We start from the raw sequence: 21,972 nt of genomic DNA on the forward strand, positions 1-21,972 counted from the left end.
TTTTTTTTTTTTTTTTTTTTTTGGTATTTTTAGTAGAGAAGGTGTTTCACCATGTTGGCTAGGCTGGTCTTGAACTCCTGACCTCAGGTGATCTGCCCGCCTCAGCCTCCCAATGTGCTGGGATTACAGGCATGAGCCACCACACCCGGCCTAAACCACAAGGTATCTTAAGTAAACAAGAGCATACTAACAAGATGTAACAAAAACACAGAGCAGGAACCATAAATTTGAATAGTCGCTAGGCACCAAGCATGATTTCTTCTCCAAGAACTCCTTTTCAAACCCCATTGAACTGGGCTAAGCTTAAGAGAACAGAACAACTGACTCTCATGTACCTAGAAACTGTTCTTATTTTGTTTACCTTTGAATTATAACTCTGACTAGAAACAAAACTGCGTAAATGTTAAACAAACAAAATAAATCCTTGGGAAATTGTAAGACAGATTCTCAGGATTATTAGAATATACTATCCCTCAAAGCAGAATATAAGCTCAACAAAATAAAAATATGTTTTCTTAAGGTCTGGAGCTACAGTCCCCAAAGTCAGGGATATCTCCTGAGGGTACACAACACAATCCACTGCAGTGTGAAAGGAAATACTAGAATTTCTATTTAAGAAAAAAATACTAATTGACTCATTTGTATGTCCTATACTAATATTACATACATATTTTTTTGCTTGTGTCATCAAACTTTTACTTTTAATTCCCTCTCGTTTCTTGTTCTTTTTTAAAAAAATTATTAAACTGAGTTCTTAGCTTCTTTACTTTTTGTCTTAATGATTGAATTAAAAAGGCATTTAAGGCTATATGTTTTCTTTAAAATTTTTGCTGTTTCCCATGGATCTGGGCATGAAGCAGTCTCTTTTTATTGTTTTCTAAAAGGTGATTTTTCCGTTTCAATTTCTTTTTCATATAAGGGCCACTGAAGAATATTTCTCAGAAACATGCCTAAGTATTTAATATGGAGGATCATTTTAAATTATTTAATACATAATTTTAAAAAATAATTTTAAAATTATTATAAATTATATTGGCTTATTATCAAATAATGTGACCTACAAAATGTTTGTTTGTATAGCATTTTAGGGATTATAATTTTTTAATTTTGGTAAAATATACAACAACATAAAATTTTCCATTTTAACCACTGCTATGTGTACAGTTCAGTGGCATTAAGTACATTCACACTGTTATACAACCATCACCAGCAATCCATCTACAGAACTTTTTCATCTTCCCTGAACCTCTATAAACACTAACTCCCTATTCCCCACTCCTCTCAGCCCCTGACAATCACCATTCCACTTTCCATCTCTATGAATTTGACTACTCTAGGTACCTCACATAAGTGCAATCATGCAATATTTGGCCTTTTGTTTCTGGCTTATTCACTTAGCATAATGCTTTCAAGTTTCATCATTGACTTAATGCATTAAGATTTTTATTTTGGTATAGTATATGATCTACTCTTGTTAATGTTTTATGGGCATGTTTTAAAGTATATATTCTCTATTCAAGAGATAGCTGTCTCTATGTTTTTATTTTTATTGTATTATATCCCTTATATCCTTATTTTTGTCTAGTAGAGTTGTCTAATTCTGAGGTGCTCAATGAAATAGCTCACTGTAACTGTACTTTTGTCAAATTCTACTTGCATTTATAATAGGTCTTGCTTTCATGTAATTAGCTGCTGTGTTTGGTGCATAGAGCTTTATGACTTTTATTTGCTTCATCAGTTATGCCATTTATAATTGCATAATGTCCCCAGAGCAAACTTCTGACTTTTGAATGAAAGCATAATTAACTCTCCACAAGTTGAAAAGCCCTTCCCCATAGAGTTCCCAAACAACATTTTATAGCTTCTTTCTTAAATATAAAGGGACATGTACCAATCACCAGATATTTATTGAAAACTTACATCATGTGCATGATGCCAAAATAAACAAACAAGATCCCAGAAGAAACAAATAATTCAGAACAAAAAAGACAAGAACTGAACACATACACACACACACACACACACACAATCAGATTGGAGAAGATATTTTCCCCCTAAAACAAGACCATAGTGCTACAAAAAAAGCAACAAAGAACTTGAAAATATAGTTCATCTATATAGTTTCCCAAATAAAACATGCAATGGAAAGATAAAACCCTAAATACTTTCAGAGTTTTTTTAAAAAAAGGTAAACTACAAAGAAACAGAAATCAGACTAATAGCAGATTACTAACTGAAACACAGCTGGAAGATAATTGATACATTCCAAATTCTGAAGTAAAATTATTTTCAACTTAGAGTCTTCCACCCAGCCAAACTACCTTCAAATGTGAATGTAAATAAAGATATTTTCAGAGATTCAAATATTCAGAGTGTTTACATCTCATACAGCCTTTTATGGAGACACAAGAAACTATTCTACCAAAATAAGGGGATAATACAGACATACTTCATTTTATTGCACTTTACTTGATTGTGCTTCTCCAATAGCACATTTTTCACAAAGTGAAGGTTTGTGGCAACCCTGTGTCTAGCAAGTCCATCAGCATCATTTTTCCAACACCATGTGCTTATTTTGCATCTCTACGTCACATGCTGGTACTTCTTGCAATATTTAAAACTTTTTCATTATTATTATATCTATTATGGTGACCAGTGATCAGTGATCTTCAATGTTACTATTGTAATTGTTTTGGGGTGCCACAAACCATGCCTCTATAAGACAATGAACTTAATCAAAAAATATTGTGTGTGTTCTGACTGAGCCACTGACCAGGCATTCCCTCATCTCTCTCCTTCTTTTGGGGCCTATTCCTTGAAACACAATATTGAAATTAGGCCAATTAATAACCTTACAATGGCCTCTATGTATAAAAATCAAAAGCTAGAAATGATGAAGTCTCAAAGTTGACATAGGCCAAAAACTCAGCTTCCTGCACCAAACAATTAACCAAGTTGTGAATGCAAAGGAAATGTTCTTGAAGGAAACTATAAGTGCTACTCCCTTGAACACACAAATGTTAAGAAAGCAAAATAGCCTTATTGCTGATATGGAGAAAGTGAGGTAGGAGGTGGGTCTAGACTCCAAAGGCAGGACTCAGACACCAGACCAAATTGAGGACTAGCTAAAACAGGGACAGGTGGAGGCAGGTTTCTATAAGACATGCTCAGCAGTGTGCCTTGTGAGTTCACCTTTGCCATGGCAACATTCAGAAGTTATTACCCCTTTGAACCAGGCACAATGGCTCACGTCTGTAATCCCAGCATGTTGGGAGGCCAAGGCGGGCAGATCACTTGAGACCAGGAGTTCCAGACCAGCCTTGCCAACATGGCAAAACCCATCTCTACCAAAAATAAAAAAAAAATTAGCTGGGCATGGTGGCACACAATGGTAGTCCCAGCTACTTGGGAAGGTAAAGTAGGGGGATCACTTGAGCCTGGGAGGCAGAGGTTGCAGTGAGCTGAGATCACGCCACTGCACTCCAACCTGCCAACAAAATGAGACCCTGTCTCAAAAAACAAAACAAATGAAAAAACCAAGGTGTCTTGGTTTTTATCTGAAGACTTTGGGTCTTCAGATAAGCTGGCCTCTCTTCCTAGAACATTTTCCTTCCCTAATGGCTAGTTCTATATTATTATTCAGGGCCTCATATTCTTCAGTTTGTATATAAAATTAGAGAGGCTGTCCCTGCCCATTTAATTCAATACAGTTTTTCCCAGTTATTTTCTCTCATGGCAACCTTTTCACATTTAGTAATTACCTTCAAACAACTTACCACAATTAGTAACTATGTTTCTATTTGCTTGTTTATTTTCTATCTTTGCCACTAGATTATAAGATGAATGACAACAGGAACCATATGCATTCTTAAAAATTTTGTGCTTAAGCTTAATGGCAAGAAGCATATGCATTTTGTTCACCCTACATTCAGAATCTAGAGTAATGCCTAGAACATAATAGCACTCAATAAAAATCCACAGAGAGAACAGATATAGGAATTACAAGAGTTTTAGATTTGTATGTAGTTATATCTGTCAGTCTTTTCTTTGGTGATTTTTATGTTTTGTGCTACACTGAAGAAGGCCTTTCCCAGAAGATTATTTTAAAAGTCTCCAATAAATTCATGTAGTACTTTTATACATACTCTACAGCAAAATTTGTAACACATATGAAATGTATGTTCATGTGTGAGAGGAAGCAGATTCATAACTCTTTTTTCAAAACAAATAGCAATAGACCATTTATTAAATAGTATATCCCTCTCCTTTGGTTGGAAATGCATCTTTTTTATACTAAATTCTCATACATGCAAAGATGTGCTTCTAGATGCCGGGTGTTTCATTGATTTATCTTTACAAAAGTGCCACACTGTTTTGAGTAGCACGGCTTTTTAGTATGGTAGGGCAAAACACACTATCACCACCATCACAACTATTTTGTCTAGTATCAAACACTTTCACTTCCAAATGAACTTTGGAATTGACTTGTCAAGTTTTGTTTTAAAAGGGCCCTAGGCATTTTCATTGAAATTTTCTTAAATATACAGAATAATTTAAGAACTGAAACTTTTATCATATTGTCTTCCTACCCAGAAATACGTAAATGTCTGTTTGTTCAGATCTTCTTTTACGTAATTAATTCTCAATATACTTGCACATGACCAGATTCAGAGCATTTCTATAACCCCAGAATTAGAAGAAATCTCCAAGACTGCCCTGACTACAAAATGTACATCAGCAACATGCAGTGCTTTTACACTTCCTGAGGTACTTACTACCTCCTGAGGAAATGCATTTTATCACAATAGATAATGAAATAGATAATGACTTGGATAATCAAATAAGTCTCATAGGGGAAATGCCAGAGGGGTCCTCTAATTGTCCTGTTTCACAATTTGCTTATCTACACAAAATGCTTTTTTAGTGATGATTATCTTGACCAGTATCTATAAAAATTTTTAAACATGTACACTTCACAAGGCTGTATCAGATTGTTGACTGTTCTGTTGAGCACTGTTAATGAAAGAGATGGATATAAAGTCTTTATAAAGGGGCACTGACTTCACAGCCAAATATTTCAGAAATCACTGTTACTTTTTTCAGTGTTTTCATCATTGTTCTTGGCACATAGTAATCTCTTGATTAATACTCACTGAATTAATGAATGGATCATTCTTATGGATTTATTTCTCCTCATAACAGGGGGACATAACTACGTTAAAAAAATGTTATAATGCAGAGAAACAGTAAAGACCTCTCTAACTACAGACTTTCAATATCCTTTTCTGGGAAATACACATTCACAATTTGTTTTTGCCCATGACAACCACTGCCTCGTAAAAAAAATATATATATGTAATTTATTTAATATTTTTAAGGACATGTACAAGTATTATCATGTAATTAAGTTGGGTACAGTGGTGTGTGTGGAAGGGGTGTGTATCTGTGTGTCTAATTAATTCCTGAAGATGAGTGACATTAAACAAAAGCTAACAACTTTCTATGACTATTTCCTAGAACTCAAGACAAAGAAGAAAAGGAAGGTCTTTATATCAAAGTATTCTCACCTATAAGTAAAATGGTCCTAAAAATCAAAAGAATTGGTTAAACCAATACTTTAAGAAGCTTTGATATTCAGAGGTCCACACTTTTACTAGTGGAAAAATAGACTCTACTGATTGTATTCATTTACTCTGATCCCACAGATGGTACTTCATGTCTGTATTTGTAAAGTATCACAGTGCCTTTTTTTTTCTTTTTTTTTTTTTTTTGCTTTACTTTTTTCTCTTTACTTAATTTCTAAAAATAAATCAAAAGTGCTACTCCCTTGAACATATAAATGATAAGAAAGCAAAAAAGCCTTATTGCTGATATGGAGAAAGTGAGATACGAGGTGGGTCTAGACTCAAAGGCAGGGCTTCGACACCAGACCAAATTGAGGACTAGCTAAAGCAGGGATGAAGGGGAAGCAGCTTTCCATAAGACGTGCTCACCAGTGTCCCATGTCAGTTTACCACTGCCATGGCAATACCCAGAAGTGATCATCCCTTTGGGCTGGACGCGGTGGCTCACATCTGTAATCCCAGCATACTGGGAGGCCAAGGCTGGCGGATCACTTCAGGCCTGGAGTTCAAGACCAGCCTGACCCACATGGCAAAACCCTATGTCTACTAAAAATACAAAAACTAGCTAGGTGTGGTGGCATGCACTTGTAATCCCAGCTACTTGCAGGGCTGAGGCACAAGAATGCTTGAGCCTGGGAGGCGGAGGTTGCAGTGAGCCAAGATGGTGTCACTGCACTCTAGGCTGGCTGACTGAGCAAGACTCTGTCTCAAAAAAAAAAAAAAAAAAAAAAAAAAATTGTTTCCATGGCAACAACCCAATGACTCAGAAATTACCACCCTTGTTTTAGAAATTGCTGCATAATCTGACCCTAAGTATATGTATAATTAAAAGTGGGTATAAATATGACTACAGAACTGCCTCTGAGCTGCTACTCTGGGCACCTGTTTTCAAGCATCCCTGCTCCACAAGGAGCAGTACCTCTGCTGCTGCATCCTGACACTTCAAGAAAAGTTGCTGTCTAACACCACTGACTCACCCTTGAAATCTTTCCTGAATGGAGCCAAGAACCCTCCAGGGCTAAGCCTCAATTTTGGAGTTCACCTTCCCTGCATCAAAAGATTTAGTGGTCCAGATAGAAGATTAAATCAGCCACAATCGGCTTACAGATGCAGTGGTGTGATCTCAGTTCACTGCAACCTCCACCTCCTGGGTTCAAGCAATTGTCCTTCCTCAGCCTCCTGAGTAGTGGGGATTACAGGCATGCACCACTATTTCTGTAAGCCAAAGCCTAATCCAGAGCAAGGCCCTTAACTTTCTTCAATTCTATGAAGGCTGAGAAAGGTGAGGAAGCGGCAGAAGAAAAGTTTAAAACTAGCAGAGCTGGGTTCGTGATGTTTAAGGAAAGAAACCATCTCCGCAACACAAAAGTACAAAGTGAGATAGCAAGTTCTGATGCAGAGGCTGCAGTAAGTTATCTAGAAGATCTAACAAAGATCATTGATAAAGGTGGCTACACCAAACAACAGATTTTAAACATAGATGAAACAGCCATATATTAAAAGAAGATGCCATCTATGACTTTTATAGCTCAGTAGGAGAAGTCATTGCCTGGCTTCATAGCTTCAAAGGACAGGTTGACTCTTTATTAGGGGCTAATGCAGCCAGTGACTTTAAGTTGAAGCCAATGCTCATTTACTATTCTGAAAATCCTGAGGCCCTTCAGAATTATGCTAAATCTACTCTGCCCGTGCTCTATAAATAGAACAAAAAAGCCTGGATGACACATCTGTTTACAACTTGGTTTACTGAACATTTTAAGCCCACTCTTGATTCCAGCGGCTCAGAAAAAAAGGAATTCCTCTCAAAATATTACTGCTCATTGGTTGAGTGTGGTGGCTCATACCTGTAATCCCAGCACTTTGGGAGGCCAAGGCAGGTGATCACTTGAGGTCAGGAGTTCAAGAGCAGCCTGGCCAACATGGTGAAACTCCATCTCTACTAAAAATACAAAAATTAGCCAGTCATGGTGGCGCATGCCTGCAATTCCTGCTACTCAGAAGGCTGAGGAAGGGGAATCGCTTGAACCCAGGAGGTAGAGGTTGCAGTGAGCCAAGATCACACCACTGTATCTCATCCTGGATAATAACAGAGTAAGGCTCCCTCTCAAACAAACAAACAAAAAATTAATGCTAATTGACAATGCACCTGGTCACCCAAGAGCTATGATGGAGACGTACAAAGAGATTAATGTTTTCATGCGTGTTAACACAACATCCATTCTGCAGCCCATGGATCAAGAAGAAATTTTGACTTTCAAGACTTATTTCAGAAATACATTTTGTTGGGCTATAGCTGCCATAGATAGTGATTCCTATGATGGATCTGAGCAAGGTAAACTGGAAACCTTCTGAAAAGGATTTATCATTCTAGGTGCCATTAAGAACATTCATGATTCATAAGAGACGATCAAAATATCGGTATTAATGGGAGTTTAGAAGAATATTTCAGCCCTCCTGGATGACTTTGAGAGGTTCAAGTCTTCAATGGAGAAAGTAACTGCAGATAAGGTAGAAATAGCTAGAGAACTAGAATTAAAAGGGGAACCTGAAAATGTGACTGAATTGCTGCAATCTTAATAACAAACTTGAACAGATGAGAAGTTGTTTCTTATGGATGAGCAAAGAAAGTGGTTCCTTGAGATAGAATCTACTCCTAGTGAAGATGCTGTGAACACTGTTGAAATTACAAGGATTTAGAATATTACATAAACTTATTTGATAAAGCAGCAGCAGGGTATGAGAGAATTGACTCCACCTTTGAAAGTTTTACTGTGCATACAATGTTATCAAATATTATTGCACGCTACAGAAAAATCTTTCATGAAAGGAAGAATCCATTGATGCAGCAAACTTCATTGTTCTCTTATTTTAAAAAATTGGCACAGCCACTTGAACCTTCAACAACCACCTTGATCAGTCAGCAAACATCAACATCAAAGCAAGACTCTCCACCAGCAAAATGGTTACAACTCCTTGAAGGCTCAGATACTTGTTAGTATATTTTTTAACAATAAAGTATTTTTAATTAAGGTATTTTTTATTGAACACCTAATAGACTGAAGTAAAAGTAAACATAACTTTTACATGCACTGTGTGACTTGCTTTATTGCAACGTTCACTTTATTGCAGTGGTCTGGAACTGAACTCACAGTATCTTGAAGGTATGCCTATACAAGAAAAATGAAGGTATGTGATCTAGGAAATACAGCCTCAACTCAGCAGAAGAATAAAGAGAATTTCTAAGGTAACAGTTGTAAAACAGGTCTGTGGGGAAATCTGTACATATTGTAAAATAGGGTACTCCAGAAGGAAGTGGGTGGGAAGTAGGGGGCAGAAGGAATAGAAGAGTACCTTGAAGATCTGATACTTTGATTTAAGATGTATAAACTCAAAGCAGGCAATGCAAGTAGACTGGCAATCTAGGATGCAAGAAATTAAAATCACAGTACTACGGGCCCTTCTTGCAACAATCATTTGAGGATAAAATCCAGCCAGCCAAAAGACAAATCAAAAGAAAAGTTCAAGAAAGATAAACTGAATAAAAGTGACTGCAGTAAGGACCATTAGAGCAAATCAAGTATAAAACTAACACTAAACACTTGTGATAAATTAAGGGCATTGAATCAAATGCAAATAAAACTTGATAATATTAAAAATGATAAAAACCATTATTTTTAATAGGGGAAGAGGACATGGGAAAATGTGTAAGAGTGCTAACTTATTCTTTAAAATCAGAGACATTCAGTCATCTATAATTGAAATATAGAGTTCTTAAAAACTATTTTTTCTTAAGTAGTTTTTCTTAACTTAGGGGAATTTTTTAGCAATCAACACCTCTTGTGATCAAGTAATATTTACCTGAAATTCAACAACTGCTTTTTCTTCTCTCAAATACTAAAATTAATATTGTGTTAAAAACAGCATATATATAACAGAATTCCATTATAATACTCCTCATTTTTCTCTTCTTTCTGTATATCTGTATACCAAGATGTCTGAAATGTGTGTTTAATGCCACGATAGTCATTTCTACAGTACAGCGGACACTTTGGGGAGGGAATACCTTATGTTTTTATCTCATACCCTTCTATTCTGTTTGAATATCTTAAATTTACAGGAGTTGCTTTTTAAATGTCAGAGTTTATTTATATAATGCAATTGTGGTCCTCTTTTTTCTTCTCTATATGGCTCTGTAATTTTTAAAAATAGCTAATATAGGTAATATGTACATAAAAATTCTGTGAGACACAATAAGCAATAATACTAAAACCTAAAATTTGGATGGAGCTTTAACCCATATTATGTTCCTAGAGCCCGCGAAGTAATTAGTTTGTTTATCTCCATCTCCACTTTACAGAAAAAGAAGCAGGATTAGGGTTGGTAAGTAGGATCTGAACCCAGGGCTGGATACTTAGTATTAATTCCTCAGTACTCAGTGCTAGATTTCTTCTATTTCTTAATATTGCCCTTCTTTGGGGAAAAATTGCAGTCTTCTAAATTACACATGAGTAAATAGGTCAGAACGTTTTAAAAAGTATTTCCATTCTTTTCAAAAGGTAGAGTCACGGGATTTTCATTTTCCTTTTTTAGAGCTGAGAAAACTTTCTGTTCCGTTTTGTAAAGTTGTGTAAGCATCATCTGTTATTCTTGGACCTTCTTCTACACAAATCACCACCACAGTTTTTCAAAATTTGCTGACCCGGCTGCAACTTTTTATTTTTTTATTTTTATTTTTTCGTAGAGATGAGGTGGGAGGGGTTTGTGGGGGGTCTCGCTTTGTTGTTCAAGCTGGTTTACTTCTGGCTTTTAGGGACCCTCCGCCTCAGCCTCCCAACGTGCTGGGATTACAGGCGTGAGCCACTGTGCCCGGCCTGCAATTTTTTTTTTTAAACAACTGCTATGAATTGTAGTGAGTATAAGTTCGTCCTTACAAGGTAAAATTTCTTATGTCAATCTGTGACAACTCAATCTTCTCTTTGAAAAATTGTAAACTGCACATTTCACATTCTTACTGGGCTGTTCCTGTTGAAAACATCTCAAGTCACTTTCAGCTTTAAACATTATAGACGGAAACTCACAAAGAAACATGAACCTTCTAGTGTTTAATTTATAAACGTGCGCAAATAACCGTTGCTATGCAAACCTCAGAAGTTCTTTTCCAAGCAGCTCTTTAATTTTTGAGCAAGCAAAAAGCGGGCGTCAGAACCAGCCTTTCCTCTCCCGCCAGGAGGAATGAAATAAGAGGAACGGGCATGAGGGAGTAATAATTCGAGCTTTATAACCCTAAATGTCAATTATGGTTTTAATAACATTTTTAAATGCTTAACAATTACTGAAATAGACAGGGTAAGGGAGGAGGGCGATGGTGGGAGGAGTTTTAGAGGAAGCACAGGATTAGGAAAGGAGAGAAATAAAAGGGCTGGGGTAGTACTGCCAACCAGAAAACGCCCCCCAGCAGGCCCTCTCTGCTTCCTCCCGCCTTCTTCAACTGATCTCACCTGATCTTCCAGTAGCTTGTTCTCCTCGTTCGCCACCGGGATGGCGAACCCATCCTCCCAGTGCAGCTCAGCCAGGAATTCGCTACTCATGACTGCAAACGGATAGAGAAGGTACAGAACAAAGATCCGCCTTCTTGTACATCGGGTGAACAGCACCCGCGTCAAGCCCAGGCACCTGCACAGCGCCGCGGTAATTGCGGCGGGAGCCCTACCAACCTTCCCGCGTCCTTAGTTACCAAACAGGAAGCGCTCCAGACCAAAGGCGAAACTTCCGGTTGAGAAATCCCTGCCTCCAGGCCGAACAACCTTTTTTTTCACCTTGAGCACTGAGGGAAGAGCAGCAACTTACCCCTCCCGAGGTTCCCGAGCTTGCCAGGCGGCAGCATAACTTTCCACGAAAAGGCGGCTCTCGGATCGCTCCCGGAGCGTGTGAAACCTGTGGCCCCCGGAGCGGGCTGGAGGACCACCGGGCAGGTGACTGGAAGTAAACCACAGGATCCTCCGATTGCCTGGGGGAAGACGGAAGCCAACAGAGATAATAAACTACGTTTCATTTCAAGTTGTGTTTGCTGTGTTGTGTAGATTTCATCAGCTACTACAGTAGGTGAAAGTAGACCGGGGTGAACTGGTGTTTGGAAACAGAACTCTCTCTCTGGCATCACTGGGATGTTGTGATCGTCGCCTCTTTCAGTCGGCCAGCCTTCCTCACCGCGCTTACTCACCCCGTCGCGGTTGACCGCAGACGCGGTCCGCTGGGAGGCCGCACACTTGTAGCGCGGTATGGTGACCCCTCTGGCACCATTCCCATACTTGCATTTTTCTTTGCATTTTCGTTTGCTAACATTTAAAGTGTGGAATTTCGCATAAATTTCTGTATTTCCTCCGCTTAGAAAAAGGGTAGGTGACACAATCCCCATTATCAAAAGGTAATGTTCCGCTAGAGAGCCGCCCCCTTTAGACCGACAAGCACTTTACCAATTCACTAATTTGAATTACCTGCTTGGCATGGGTAGGCATTTGAGTTATAGTCTGTCTTGTATAGTATCTCAGAACTGGAAAGGACAAAACAATCAACTAATCTAATCCTTTCATTTTCTGGGTAAATTAAACTGAGGCTTCTTTAGGCAAAGAAGGGATGTTGTGCATGAATTAATTTTACGTATCCAATAGCCACCTGTAACCTTTTTTTGCTCTTTCGAATTTTATTTTACCTAGACATTATTAAACTTTTATTATAAATATTTTAAATGTATATGGGAATAGAAAGCAAAGTATAAATAACTGCTATATACGCATCACCTTCATTTAGCATTCATATTTTGCCATATTAGCATCATCTGTATCTTTTGCTCAAGTAAAAGATAATCATAGACATCATGACATTACATCCCTAAATACTTGAGAATGTATTGGTAGAAGAGTGGTTAATGTTATCTAACAAGCACAATATCATTATCACAGCTTAAAAAAACAACGATTCTTCAATATCATCTAATAACCATTTCAGATTCATATTTTCACTGTCTTAAAAATGTATTTTTACAGTCGATTTGTTACTATAGTTCTGAAATCCTCCTGTAGGAGCTTTGTCTCTTTGTGCCTACATTGTTTTCTATAAACTTAATCTCGTGGACTTTGTGCCTGTAAAGACTAGAATTAGCAAAGCATTTTATTCCCCCTTTCTACAATGATTAAAGGCTGGGGAGAAAGGCTCAACTTGTAGAAGAAATTTTGACCTGTATGGAATAGTGGAATTTTAGATATAATGATATTTAATCCTTTATAAATGATCATTGCTTATTTTATAATAGTGTAGTCATTCCAACTAATGAAAATGTTAGTATTCAGCTTATGTTAAGATGGTACATAGTTATTTATACTTGAGATTTGTTGTGGCAATGCGGCTTCCTAAAATTATTGGTGTTGGGTCAAAGGTGGGGAGGAAAATGGCAGAACAAAAGACTTCCAGCAATCAGCCCTCACAGAAACATCATTTGAACAACTCTGCACCTATGAAAATACCTTCACAAGAGCTAAGGAAACCAGTCACATTTAATTACATTTTAATAAAGCAAAAAATAAAAATAAAATAAAATAATTGGTATTATTACCACCCATGTATCTTAAAATTACCTAGTTTACCATCCCAGTTTTTAATATGAATACTGAGCTGCCTTGACCTGTGCCAATGAGTTGAAGCACCCCTCTCAGTGTCAGCTGTAGCTGCCAAATGCATGACTGTGGAGTCTTTTTCATCTTTCCATTAATTTTACTTCTAGGAATATGTCCTGCAGAAACAGTTACATAGGTAAGTTCCATGCGTTTACACCATATGGGCATAAGAAGTCTAGCAACTGAAGCTCTGAGAGTCCCATGTCTCATTTCTCAAAGATTCCATTTCCTGAATTTGAGGATAACAATTATGTGATATTTACTTCTAGATGAAATGCCCATGCTTTCTCCAAATTCTACAATTCTGCCTTAAAATGGTATCCCTGCTTCTCTACCTCATCATCACGACATCTCATATCACCTAGTTCTCACTCGAATTCTACAAGTTCTAGACCATAACTCTATTTGTATTCATCCAGATCTAGCTTTGGAAATAAAACCCATAGTTTTATAAGCTTTGTTGCTGAAATGCTCAATTTATTTCCAACATGCTAAAGAAGGTGTTTTACTATCTTATTCCCTTAAATTTACCAGATCAAGTTGCTAAGGCTAAAACATAAAGTTTATTTGTTCTGCAAAAATAATGTTATCTTTGTTTAAAAAGATAGAAAAAAATACTTCTATTTATGAAGTAAAAGAAAAAGATATATTTCACCTCCATGCCAATCCTCCTTGTAAGAGAGTACCACTGTTTAGTGTTTACCTAACCAGCATTTTTAAATGAAGCTTTAAATATTTACATATGTCAATTTTGTCCTACATAAATATAATCATATAGTAAACATTCTTCCGCAAATCCATTCTTTTCACTTAACAATAGTGGCCATGTTTCCATGTCAGTACATTTGAATCTACCTTAGTCTTTTTATAGAAACTTAAAATTCAGCATTATCCATTATAACTTTTAAACAATGCTGCAATGCACATCTTGATAATACTGCATTTCATCAATTCTGGTTATACTTATTTTCACATTTTAATATCTCTGAAATTGAGATGCATCTTTTTAATCAATGAAGTTAGATTTGGTGAAATAAGATATAATCTTGCATACCTATGTAAATTTCTCTGCAGGAAAAATTCTTAGAAGTAAAATTAATGGAAAACAGATATAAGCAATATTATTTTGATGGGTAACACTAAATTATTCTTCAAAAAGGCTTTACATATTCTCCAAAAATATGAGAGTATCTTTGCATACCTGGATATTACAAAATATTAAATATTTTACAATATAAACAACAAAATGCGGTATCTCGTAGTTAATGGACATTTCCCTAATAAGTGAGACCAAGCATCAAATTTCTTCTAAGAATTTCTTTATCATATTCTTTGCCCAGTTTTTCCCTATTCAGTGATCTTATTGAATTATAGCAGTGCTTTCTGTGTTACGGATAGTATTCTCTCCCTCTCTCTCTCTCTCTTTCTCTCTCTCTCTTTCTGTGTGGTGTGGGGTGTGTGTGTGTGTGTAAAGAGTTTTCTCCCAGTCTGTTTTTGGAGGCTTCTGTTTGACTTTGTTTTTAGTGTATTTTGCCATGCATGGCTCAGAAACTACCCTTGTTGCCATCAGCATGCTTCCTATACAGCGAACTCTTTCATCATCAACTTACCCAATCTAGCAGCAGCATTAAACTCAGCTGTTCCTTCCCTGTTAAAACATTTTCCTCTTTTGGCTTTTATAACTTTTTTTTCCTCTCAGTTTCCCATTAACTTTATTAATCTCCTTTGCTGCTTTATCTTGGCTCATTTGGCCACTCAACATTGGTATTCCTCAAGACTCAAAGCTGATCCCTCTACTCTTCTTACACTTGCTTCCTAGGTGATGATATCCATTTTCATGTCTTTAAATGCCATGATAGGTGTATTAGTTTGTTAGGAGTGCCATAATAAAATATCATACACTAGGTGGCTTAACAGAAATTTATTTTCTCACAGTTCTGGGGGCTAGCAATTCAAGAGCAAGGGATGGTTTCTGGTGAGGCCTCTCTCCTTGGCTTGCAGATGGCCGTGTCCTCACATGGTCTTTTCTCTGTGCACATGCATTGCTGGTGTCTCTTTCTCTTCTTATAAGGATACCACCAGTCCTGTTGGATGAGGGTTCCGCAGTCATGACCTCTTTAAACCTTAGTTCCCTCGGTAAAGGCCCTGTTTCCAAATACAGTCAAATTGGGAGTGGCTTCAACATACGAATTTGGGCAGGGGAGGGACCCAACTCAGTCCAAAACTGCTGATATTTTCTTGATTTTACTCTTAACATTTCTCTAGCCCAGATCTCTCTTCTGTTCTCCAAACGTACATCCAGCTGCTTACTAGACAATTCCGTCAAGATGTCTTATAGATATCTTAAACCCGATTCACAGGTCTAAGATAGAATTCTTGATTTTAACTGCACATATTTCAAACCTGTTTCTCTGTCTTCTCTACACAGCCAACACACCACCATCTACTGAACTGTATAAAATCAAATCCTGACTGTGATTACTGATTCCTTCCTTTTCCTCACCTCCCATCTTCAAACCATCACTATTACATCTCACTTTCAGCCCCCAAAGCTGTACTGATCCTACTGCTCTCCATCTCCACTACCACTACTCTAATTTAGGCTTTCATCACCTGTCATTACATTACCAAAATTGTCTCCCCATCAATCTGCCCACTTCTGCTCTTGTTCTCCTAAAATCCATCCTCCCCTCAGCAATTAAGGTAATCTTTTCTTTCTGACATCAAATTCCAAAATGTTTTAACATAAAAAAGGCTGAAATAATTTTACCATGAGCACCAATGACCTCTAGATCTAGTTGGTACCTAGATCCTGCCATTAATATTTGCCTCTTCTTGTGTTATCATACGTTTATCTCTCTATTCATCCATCAATCCATATTATTTCTTCATGCATTTCAAAATAAATTGTAAGAATTAATATACCTCCTTCTTAAATACTTTACCATGCATATGTTTACTTTTGTTTACATTTTTCTTCTACAGTGAAATTTACACACAAAGAAATACAAAAATCTCGCATTTTGACAAATGCATGACTTGGTTAACCTAAACTTCTCTCAAGATATAGAATATTACCACTACCATAAAACATTCCCTCATGCCTCTTTCTAGTCAGTCCCTGCTCTCACCTCCCCAAATCCCCAGAGACAACTATTTTTCCAGGTTTTTATTTTTCTATTGTAAGTTTTCTTTCTTTTAAAATTCCAAATATACAGAAAGGTACCATATTGTACCAGTTAATAATTTATTGCCTTTCAGCTCCAAATTCACCCATTTTGCCTGTTCTGTTAAAACTGTATGGGCTCTTTACAGAGTTCTCTTTTGGCTGTTGGCATAAAATTAAGCTTTATCAACAGAGGGTACAGGAGATACTTTGCAGAAGGAAAATAGTTTGGTTTTTTTTTTTTTTTTTTTCTTTGTTTTTCTTTCTGGTTTCCATGAGCTCACCTGGCAGGCTCCCGTAGCACACACAGCTTCTCCAGCCCCTGGCTCCTGTGTTGCACACAGCTTCTCCAGTGTCCAGCCCCTGCATCACAGGCATTTTCTCCAGCATTAGGCTCCTGCAGTGCTTGTGACTTCTCCAGTTCCCAGCTCCTGCAAAGTGTAGCAGGTAGCAGCATCCAGAAGCTTTCCTTAGCACCCCACCCCACTCTGAACTCTTCACTTGGGCAGTTCCGTAGCAGAGTGCCTCTGGTGAGACATCTTCCAATTAACAGATTTCCTAGCATCATAAAGAATAGATTTTCAGTCAGTTCCACTGCACCAAAACAACTCGGCCATTCTCTGAACGCTGCGGTGGGGGAGGGAAGGTCTCTTCCTTGGGTACTGTATTTCAGCTTTAGGGATACTGGCTGCTCCTTATAGCTGCTATTTTTATATTCCTTAGAGTTCTTTACATCTTAATAGTCAATCATTGTGACTCTTATTCTCTGTTATAATGAACAATTTTTATATTAAACTTTCTCTATTAAGTTACTATGTGGTTTCTTTCTCCTCACTGGACCCAGACTCATACAAGGACAGTTTGTACTTTTTGAAATAACACACTTCTTTTCACTCTGCATAATGTTTTTGATATTTATCCATAATTGTGGTACATAGCAATAGTTTGTGTTTCTTTTTATTGCTGTATTGTTTCCAGGTTTGGACAACTATGAATAAAGCTATTATAAACATCCTTGTACCAGTCTTTTTAACACGCTTTTTATTTTAGAATAGTTTTGGATTTACATAAAATTTACAAAGATAGTAAACAGAGTTTCCAGATACCCCTCACCAAGTTTTAGTTTCCCCAATGCTATTATTTCACATTATCATGGTACATTTGTCAAAATGAAGAAGCCAGCTGTGCTACATTACTAGCTACACTTGAATTTTTGTTTTGTTTTATTTTAGATGGAGTCTCACTCTGTCGCCCAGGCTGGAGTGAAGTGGCATGATCTCGGCTCACTGCAACTTCTGCCTCCTAGGTTCAAGTGATTCTCCTGCCTCAGCTTCCAGAATAGCTGGGATTACAGGCGCCCGCCACCACACCTGGCTAATTTTTGCATTTTTAGTAGAGATGAGGCTCATCTCGAACTCCTGACCTTGTGATCTGCCCGCCTCAGCGTCCCAAAGTGCTGGGATTACAGATGTGAGCCACTGCGCCTAACCCAGACTTTCTAGTTCTTCCATTAATGTTCATTTTCTGTTCCCGAATCCAATCCAGCATATCACACTGCATTTTATTGTTTTATCTCGTTAATCTCCCTCGTGTCTGTAATAAGTTCTCAATTTTTTTCTTTTTCATTACCTTGACAGTATTCAGGAGCACTGACTCATCCAATATTGTGTAAAATATCCCTCAGTTTGATTTTGTCTGATGGTTGTCACATGGTTAGGCTGGAGTTAGGGGTTTTTGGAAAGAAAACCACAGAGGTGAAGTGTCCTCATCACATGAGATCAGAGGTATATGATGTCTCCATGACATCACTTGTGATTTTACCTTCAGTCATTCTGTTATGATAATGTTTGCCAGGTTTCTTCACTGTGAAGTTACTATTTTTTCCCATCCATACCCAATTACTTGGAAGCAATTTACTAAGTTCAGCCTGGTCTCAAAAGAGGGAGATTAAGCTCTATCTCCTAAAAGAATAGAATCTACATATATTATTTAAAATTTTTCTGTAAATAACACTATTTCTTCTTTATTTATTTGCTCAATCTTTTTATGTTACTATGGACAAATGTATATTTTATATTTGGGGTTATAATCCAAACAATGTTATTCGTTTTGTGGCTCAATTTGTTCCAGCCTTGGCCATTGGTCCCTGTGTGTCTTTGACATGCCTTCATCCTTTTGTTTTTGTTTCATTTGGTTTGTTTTTGAGCACCTCCTTACTTTCTGGTACTGCATGACTTTTCAGGTTCATCTTGTATTTCTCCTAACCCAACTCAAGAATCAGCCATTTCTCCAAGGAGCCCTGGTTCCTTTTATGGGAGAATGGTGTGTAGAAACCAATATCTAGATTCTGGGTATGTTTGTTTTTGTGGTGGTGTCATTGCTTTCAGGTCCCCTCAGAGTCAGAGCTAAATAATATATGTATGTACATTATTAACCCATGAATTCATACATATCTATCATTGTTTTTGCCTCTGTATGCATAAGCTAAACACTAGCACATATTGCTATCTCTGACTCTCACCCAGTACCATAAAACTTGTACTAGCCTTCCCTTTTTACCTATTTATAACTTCCCTGCTGGTCCTGAGAAATCTTGCTCCTACAATCCATTATTCATGTACTTATTTTTTTCAGCCCCAGTATACATTTAAAGTAGTTTCAGAATTATTAACCTGTACTTCCAGCACAAGTGTTTTCGTGGACGTATGCTTTTATTTCTCTTGAATAAATTCCAAGAAGTGCAATTGCTGATGAAAGATAGGTGTTTGGGCCAGCATGGGGCACACACCTATAATCCTAGCTACTCAGGAGGCTGATGCAGGAGGATTGCTTCAGCTCAGGAGTTTGAGACCAGCTGGGCAACGTACCAAGACCCTGTTTCTTAAATAAAATTGTTATTAAAAAGATAAATGCATGATTAGTTTTATAAAAACACACGAGACCTGTTTCCAAAGTAATTGTGCCATTTTAAGGGTTGTCTTTTGTTAAATCAAATTTTTCCCAGGTTAAAACTCTTCAATGGACTCCTAGTTTAGTTAGAATTAAATCCAAACTCCTTAACTGGTCTGCAAAGTCCTATGTGATCTGACCTCTGCCTATTTTTCTCATCCCATCTCTTGCCAACTCTTCCTTCACTAACTACGTTTCAGCCACACCAACTTTCCAAAATTGTTTCTCCAGAGCCTCAAAAAACTGACCGGGCATGGTGATCCATGCCTGTAATCCCAACACTTTGGAAGGCTGGGGTGGGCAGATCACTTGAAGCCAGAAGTTTAAGACCACCCTGGGCAACATGGCAAAACTCTGTCTCTACTAAAAATAAAACAAATAGCCAGGCATGGTGGCATATGCCTATAGTTCCAGGTACTCGGGAGGTTGAAGTGGGAGGATTGCTTGAGCCCGGGAGGCAGAGGTAGCAGTGAGATCACACCACTGCACTCCAGCCTGGGCAACAGAGTGAGACCCTGTTTCAAAACAAACAAACAAACAAAAGGAGTGTCTTCAGATATGCTCGTCTCTCTTCCCACAACATTTTCCTTCCCTAATGGCTAGTTCCTTATTATTCACCAGGGCCCCATATTCTTCAGTTTATATATAAATTTAAACTGCCCATTTAATTTGATACAGTTTTTTCTAGTTATGTTCTCTCCTGGCAACCTTTCCACATTTAGTAATTACCTTCAAACAACTTACCACAATTAATAATTACATTTCTATTTGCTTATTTTCTATATTTTCCCCTAGACTACAAGATGCATGACAATAGGAACCATATGCATTTAAAAAAAATTGCTTAAGCTTAGTGGCAAGAAGCATGTGCATTTTGTTCACCCTATATTCAGAATCTAGAGTAATGCCTGGAACATAACAGTGCTCAATAAAAATCCGTAGAAAGAATAGGCATGACAAGAGAATGACAAGAGTTTTAGATTTGTATGTAGTTACATCTGTCAGTCTTTTCTTTGGTGATTTTTATTTTTTGTGCTACACTGAGGAAGGCCTTTCCCAGATTATTTTAGAAGTCTCCAATAATTTCTTCTCATATTTATGTAATTACATATTCTACAGCAAAATTTGTAATGCACATGAAATGTATGTTTGTGTGTGAGAGGAAGCAGATTCATAACTCTTTTTTCAAAACAAATAGCAATAGACGATTTATTAAATAGTTTATCTCTCTCCTTTGATTTGAAATGCATCCTTTTTATATTAAATTCTCATACATGGAAAGATATGCTTCTGGATGTCTAGTGTTTCATTGATTTATTTATCTTTACAAAAGTGCCACACTATTTTGAGTAGCATAACTTTTTAGTATGGTAGTGCAAAACATATTATCACCACCGTCACAATTATTCTGTCTAGTATCACACACTTACACCTCCAAACAAACTTTGGAATTGACTTGTCAAGTTTTTTTTAAGAGTCCTAGGCATTTTCACTGAAATTTTCTTGAATATGCAGAATAATTGAAGAACTGAAATTTAATCATATTGTCTTCCTACCCAGAAATATGTAAATGTCTCTGTTTGTTCAGATCTTCTTTTATGTAATTAATTCTTAATATAGTTGCACATGACCAGATTCACAGCATTCCTATAACCCCAGAATTAGAAGAAACCTCCAAGATTGCCCCTACTACAAAATGTACATCAGCAACATGCAGTGCTTTTACACTTCCACTGATTAGGTACTCACTACCTCCTGAGGAAATGCATTTTATAACAATGGATAATGAAATAGATAATGACTTGGGTAATGAAATAAGGCACACAGGGAAAATGTCAGAGGGGTCCTGTAATTGTCCTATTTCATAATTTCCTTATCTATACAAAGTGCTTTTTTAGTGATGATTATCTTGACCAGTAAGTATAAAAATCTTTAAACATGTCCACTTCACAAGGCTGTATCAGATTGTTGGCTGTTCTGTTGGGCACTGTTAATGAAAGAGATGGATGTAAGTCTTTACAAAGGGACATTAAACTCACAGCCAAATATTATGCAATATTTCTGAAATCATTGTTACTTTTTTCAGTGTTTTAATCATTGTTCCTGGCACATAGTAATCTCTTCATTACTACTCACTGAATTAATAATGAATTAATGAATGGATCATTCTTATGGATTTATTTATCCTAATAACAGAGAGACATAACTACATTAAAAAAAATTTCTAATGCAGAGGTACAGTAAAGACCTCTCTAATTACAGATTTTCAATATCTTTTCTGGGAAATACACATTCACAATTTGTTTTTGCCCATGATAACCATTGCCTTGTAAAAAAAATTATGTAATTTACTTAATATTTTTAAGGATGTGTATGTCTATTATTATGTAATTAACCTGGATACAGGGGTGTGTGTGCGTGTGTATGTGTGTGTGTGTGTAATTAATTTCTGTAGATGAGTAACTTGAAATAAAAGCTAACAATTTTCTGTGACTATTTCCTACAACCCAAGACAAAGAAGAAAAGAAGGCTCTTTATATCAAAGTATTTTCACATACAAGTA

At 37.0% G+C, this 21,972-nt stretch overlaps 1 protein-coding gene and 1 long non-coding RNA gene across 2 annotated transcripts in view; both read right to left on the reverse strand.

Moving 5' to 3' along the window:
* Positions 1-11,866, reverse strand: part of CCDC39 (coiled-coil domain 39 molecular ruler complex subunit) — a 63,957-nt gene extending 52,091 nt beyond the window's left edge. The window contains exons 1-2 of the mRNA XM_005546462.5: positions 11,472-11,866; positions 11,123-11,214 (exon numbers count right to left, since the gene is read on the reverse strand). Coding sequence (XP_005546519.4) covers positions 11,123-11,214; positions 11,472-11,781 — 402 coding nt within the window. The 5' untranslated portion in view covers positions 11,782-11,866. The remainder of the gene's footprint in view (positions 1-11,122; positions 11,215-11,471) is intronic.
* A 3,333-nt stretch (positions 11,867-15,199) lies between these two features.
* LOC135969515 (uncharacterized) lies at positions 15,200-16,902 on the reverse strand. The gene is made up of 2 exons (XR_010584778.2): positions 16,745-16,902; positions 15,200-15,378 (listed from the first exon to the last, which is right to left on the reverse strand). It is a non-coding gene; the product is annotated as an uncharacterized lncRNA (long non-coding RNA).
* Positions 16,903-21,972: the final 5,070 nt, after the last annotated feature.

Source organism: Macaca fascicularis, chromosome 2 (assembly GCF_037993035.2).
Source record: "Macaca fascicularis isolate 582-1 chromosome 2, T2T-MFA8v1.1".
Lineage (NCBI taxonomy): Eukaryota > Metazoa > Chordata > Mammalia > Primates > Cercopithecidae > Macaca > Macaca fascicularis.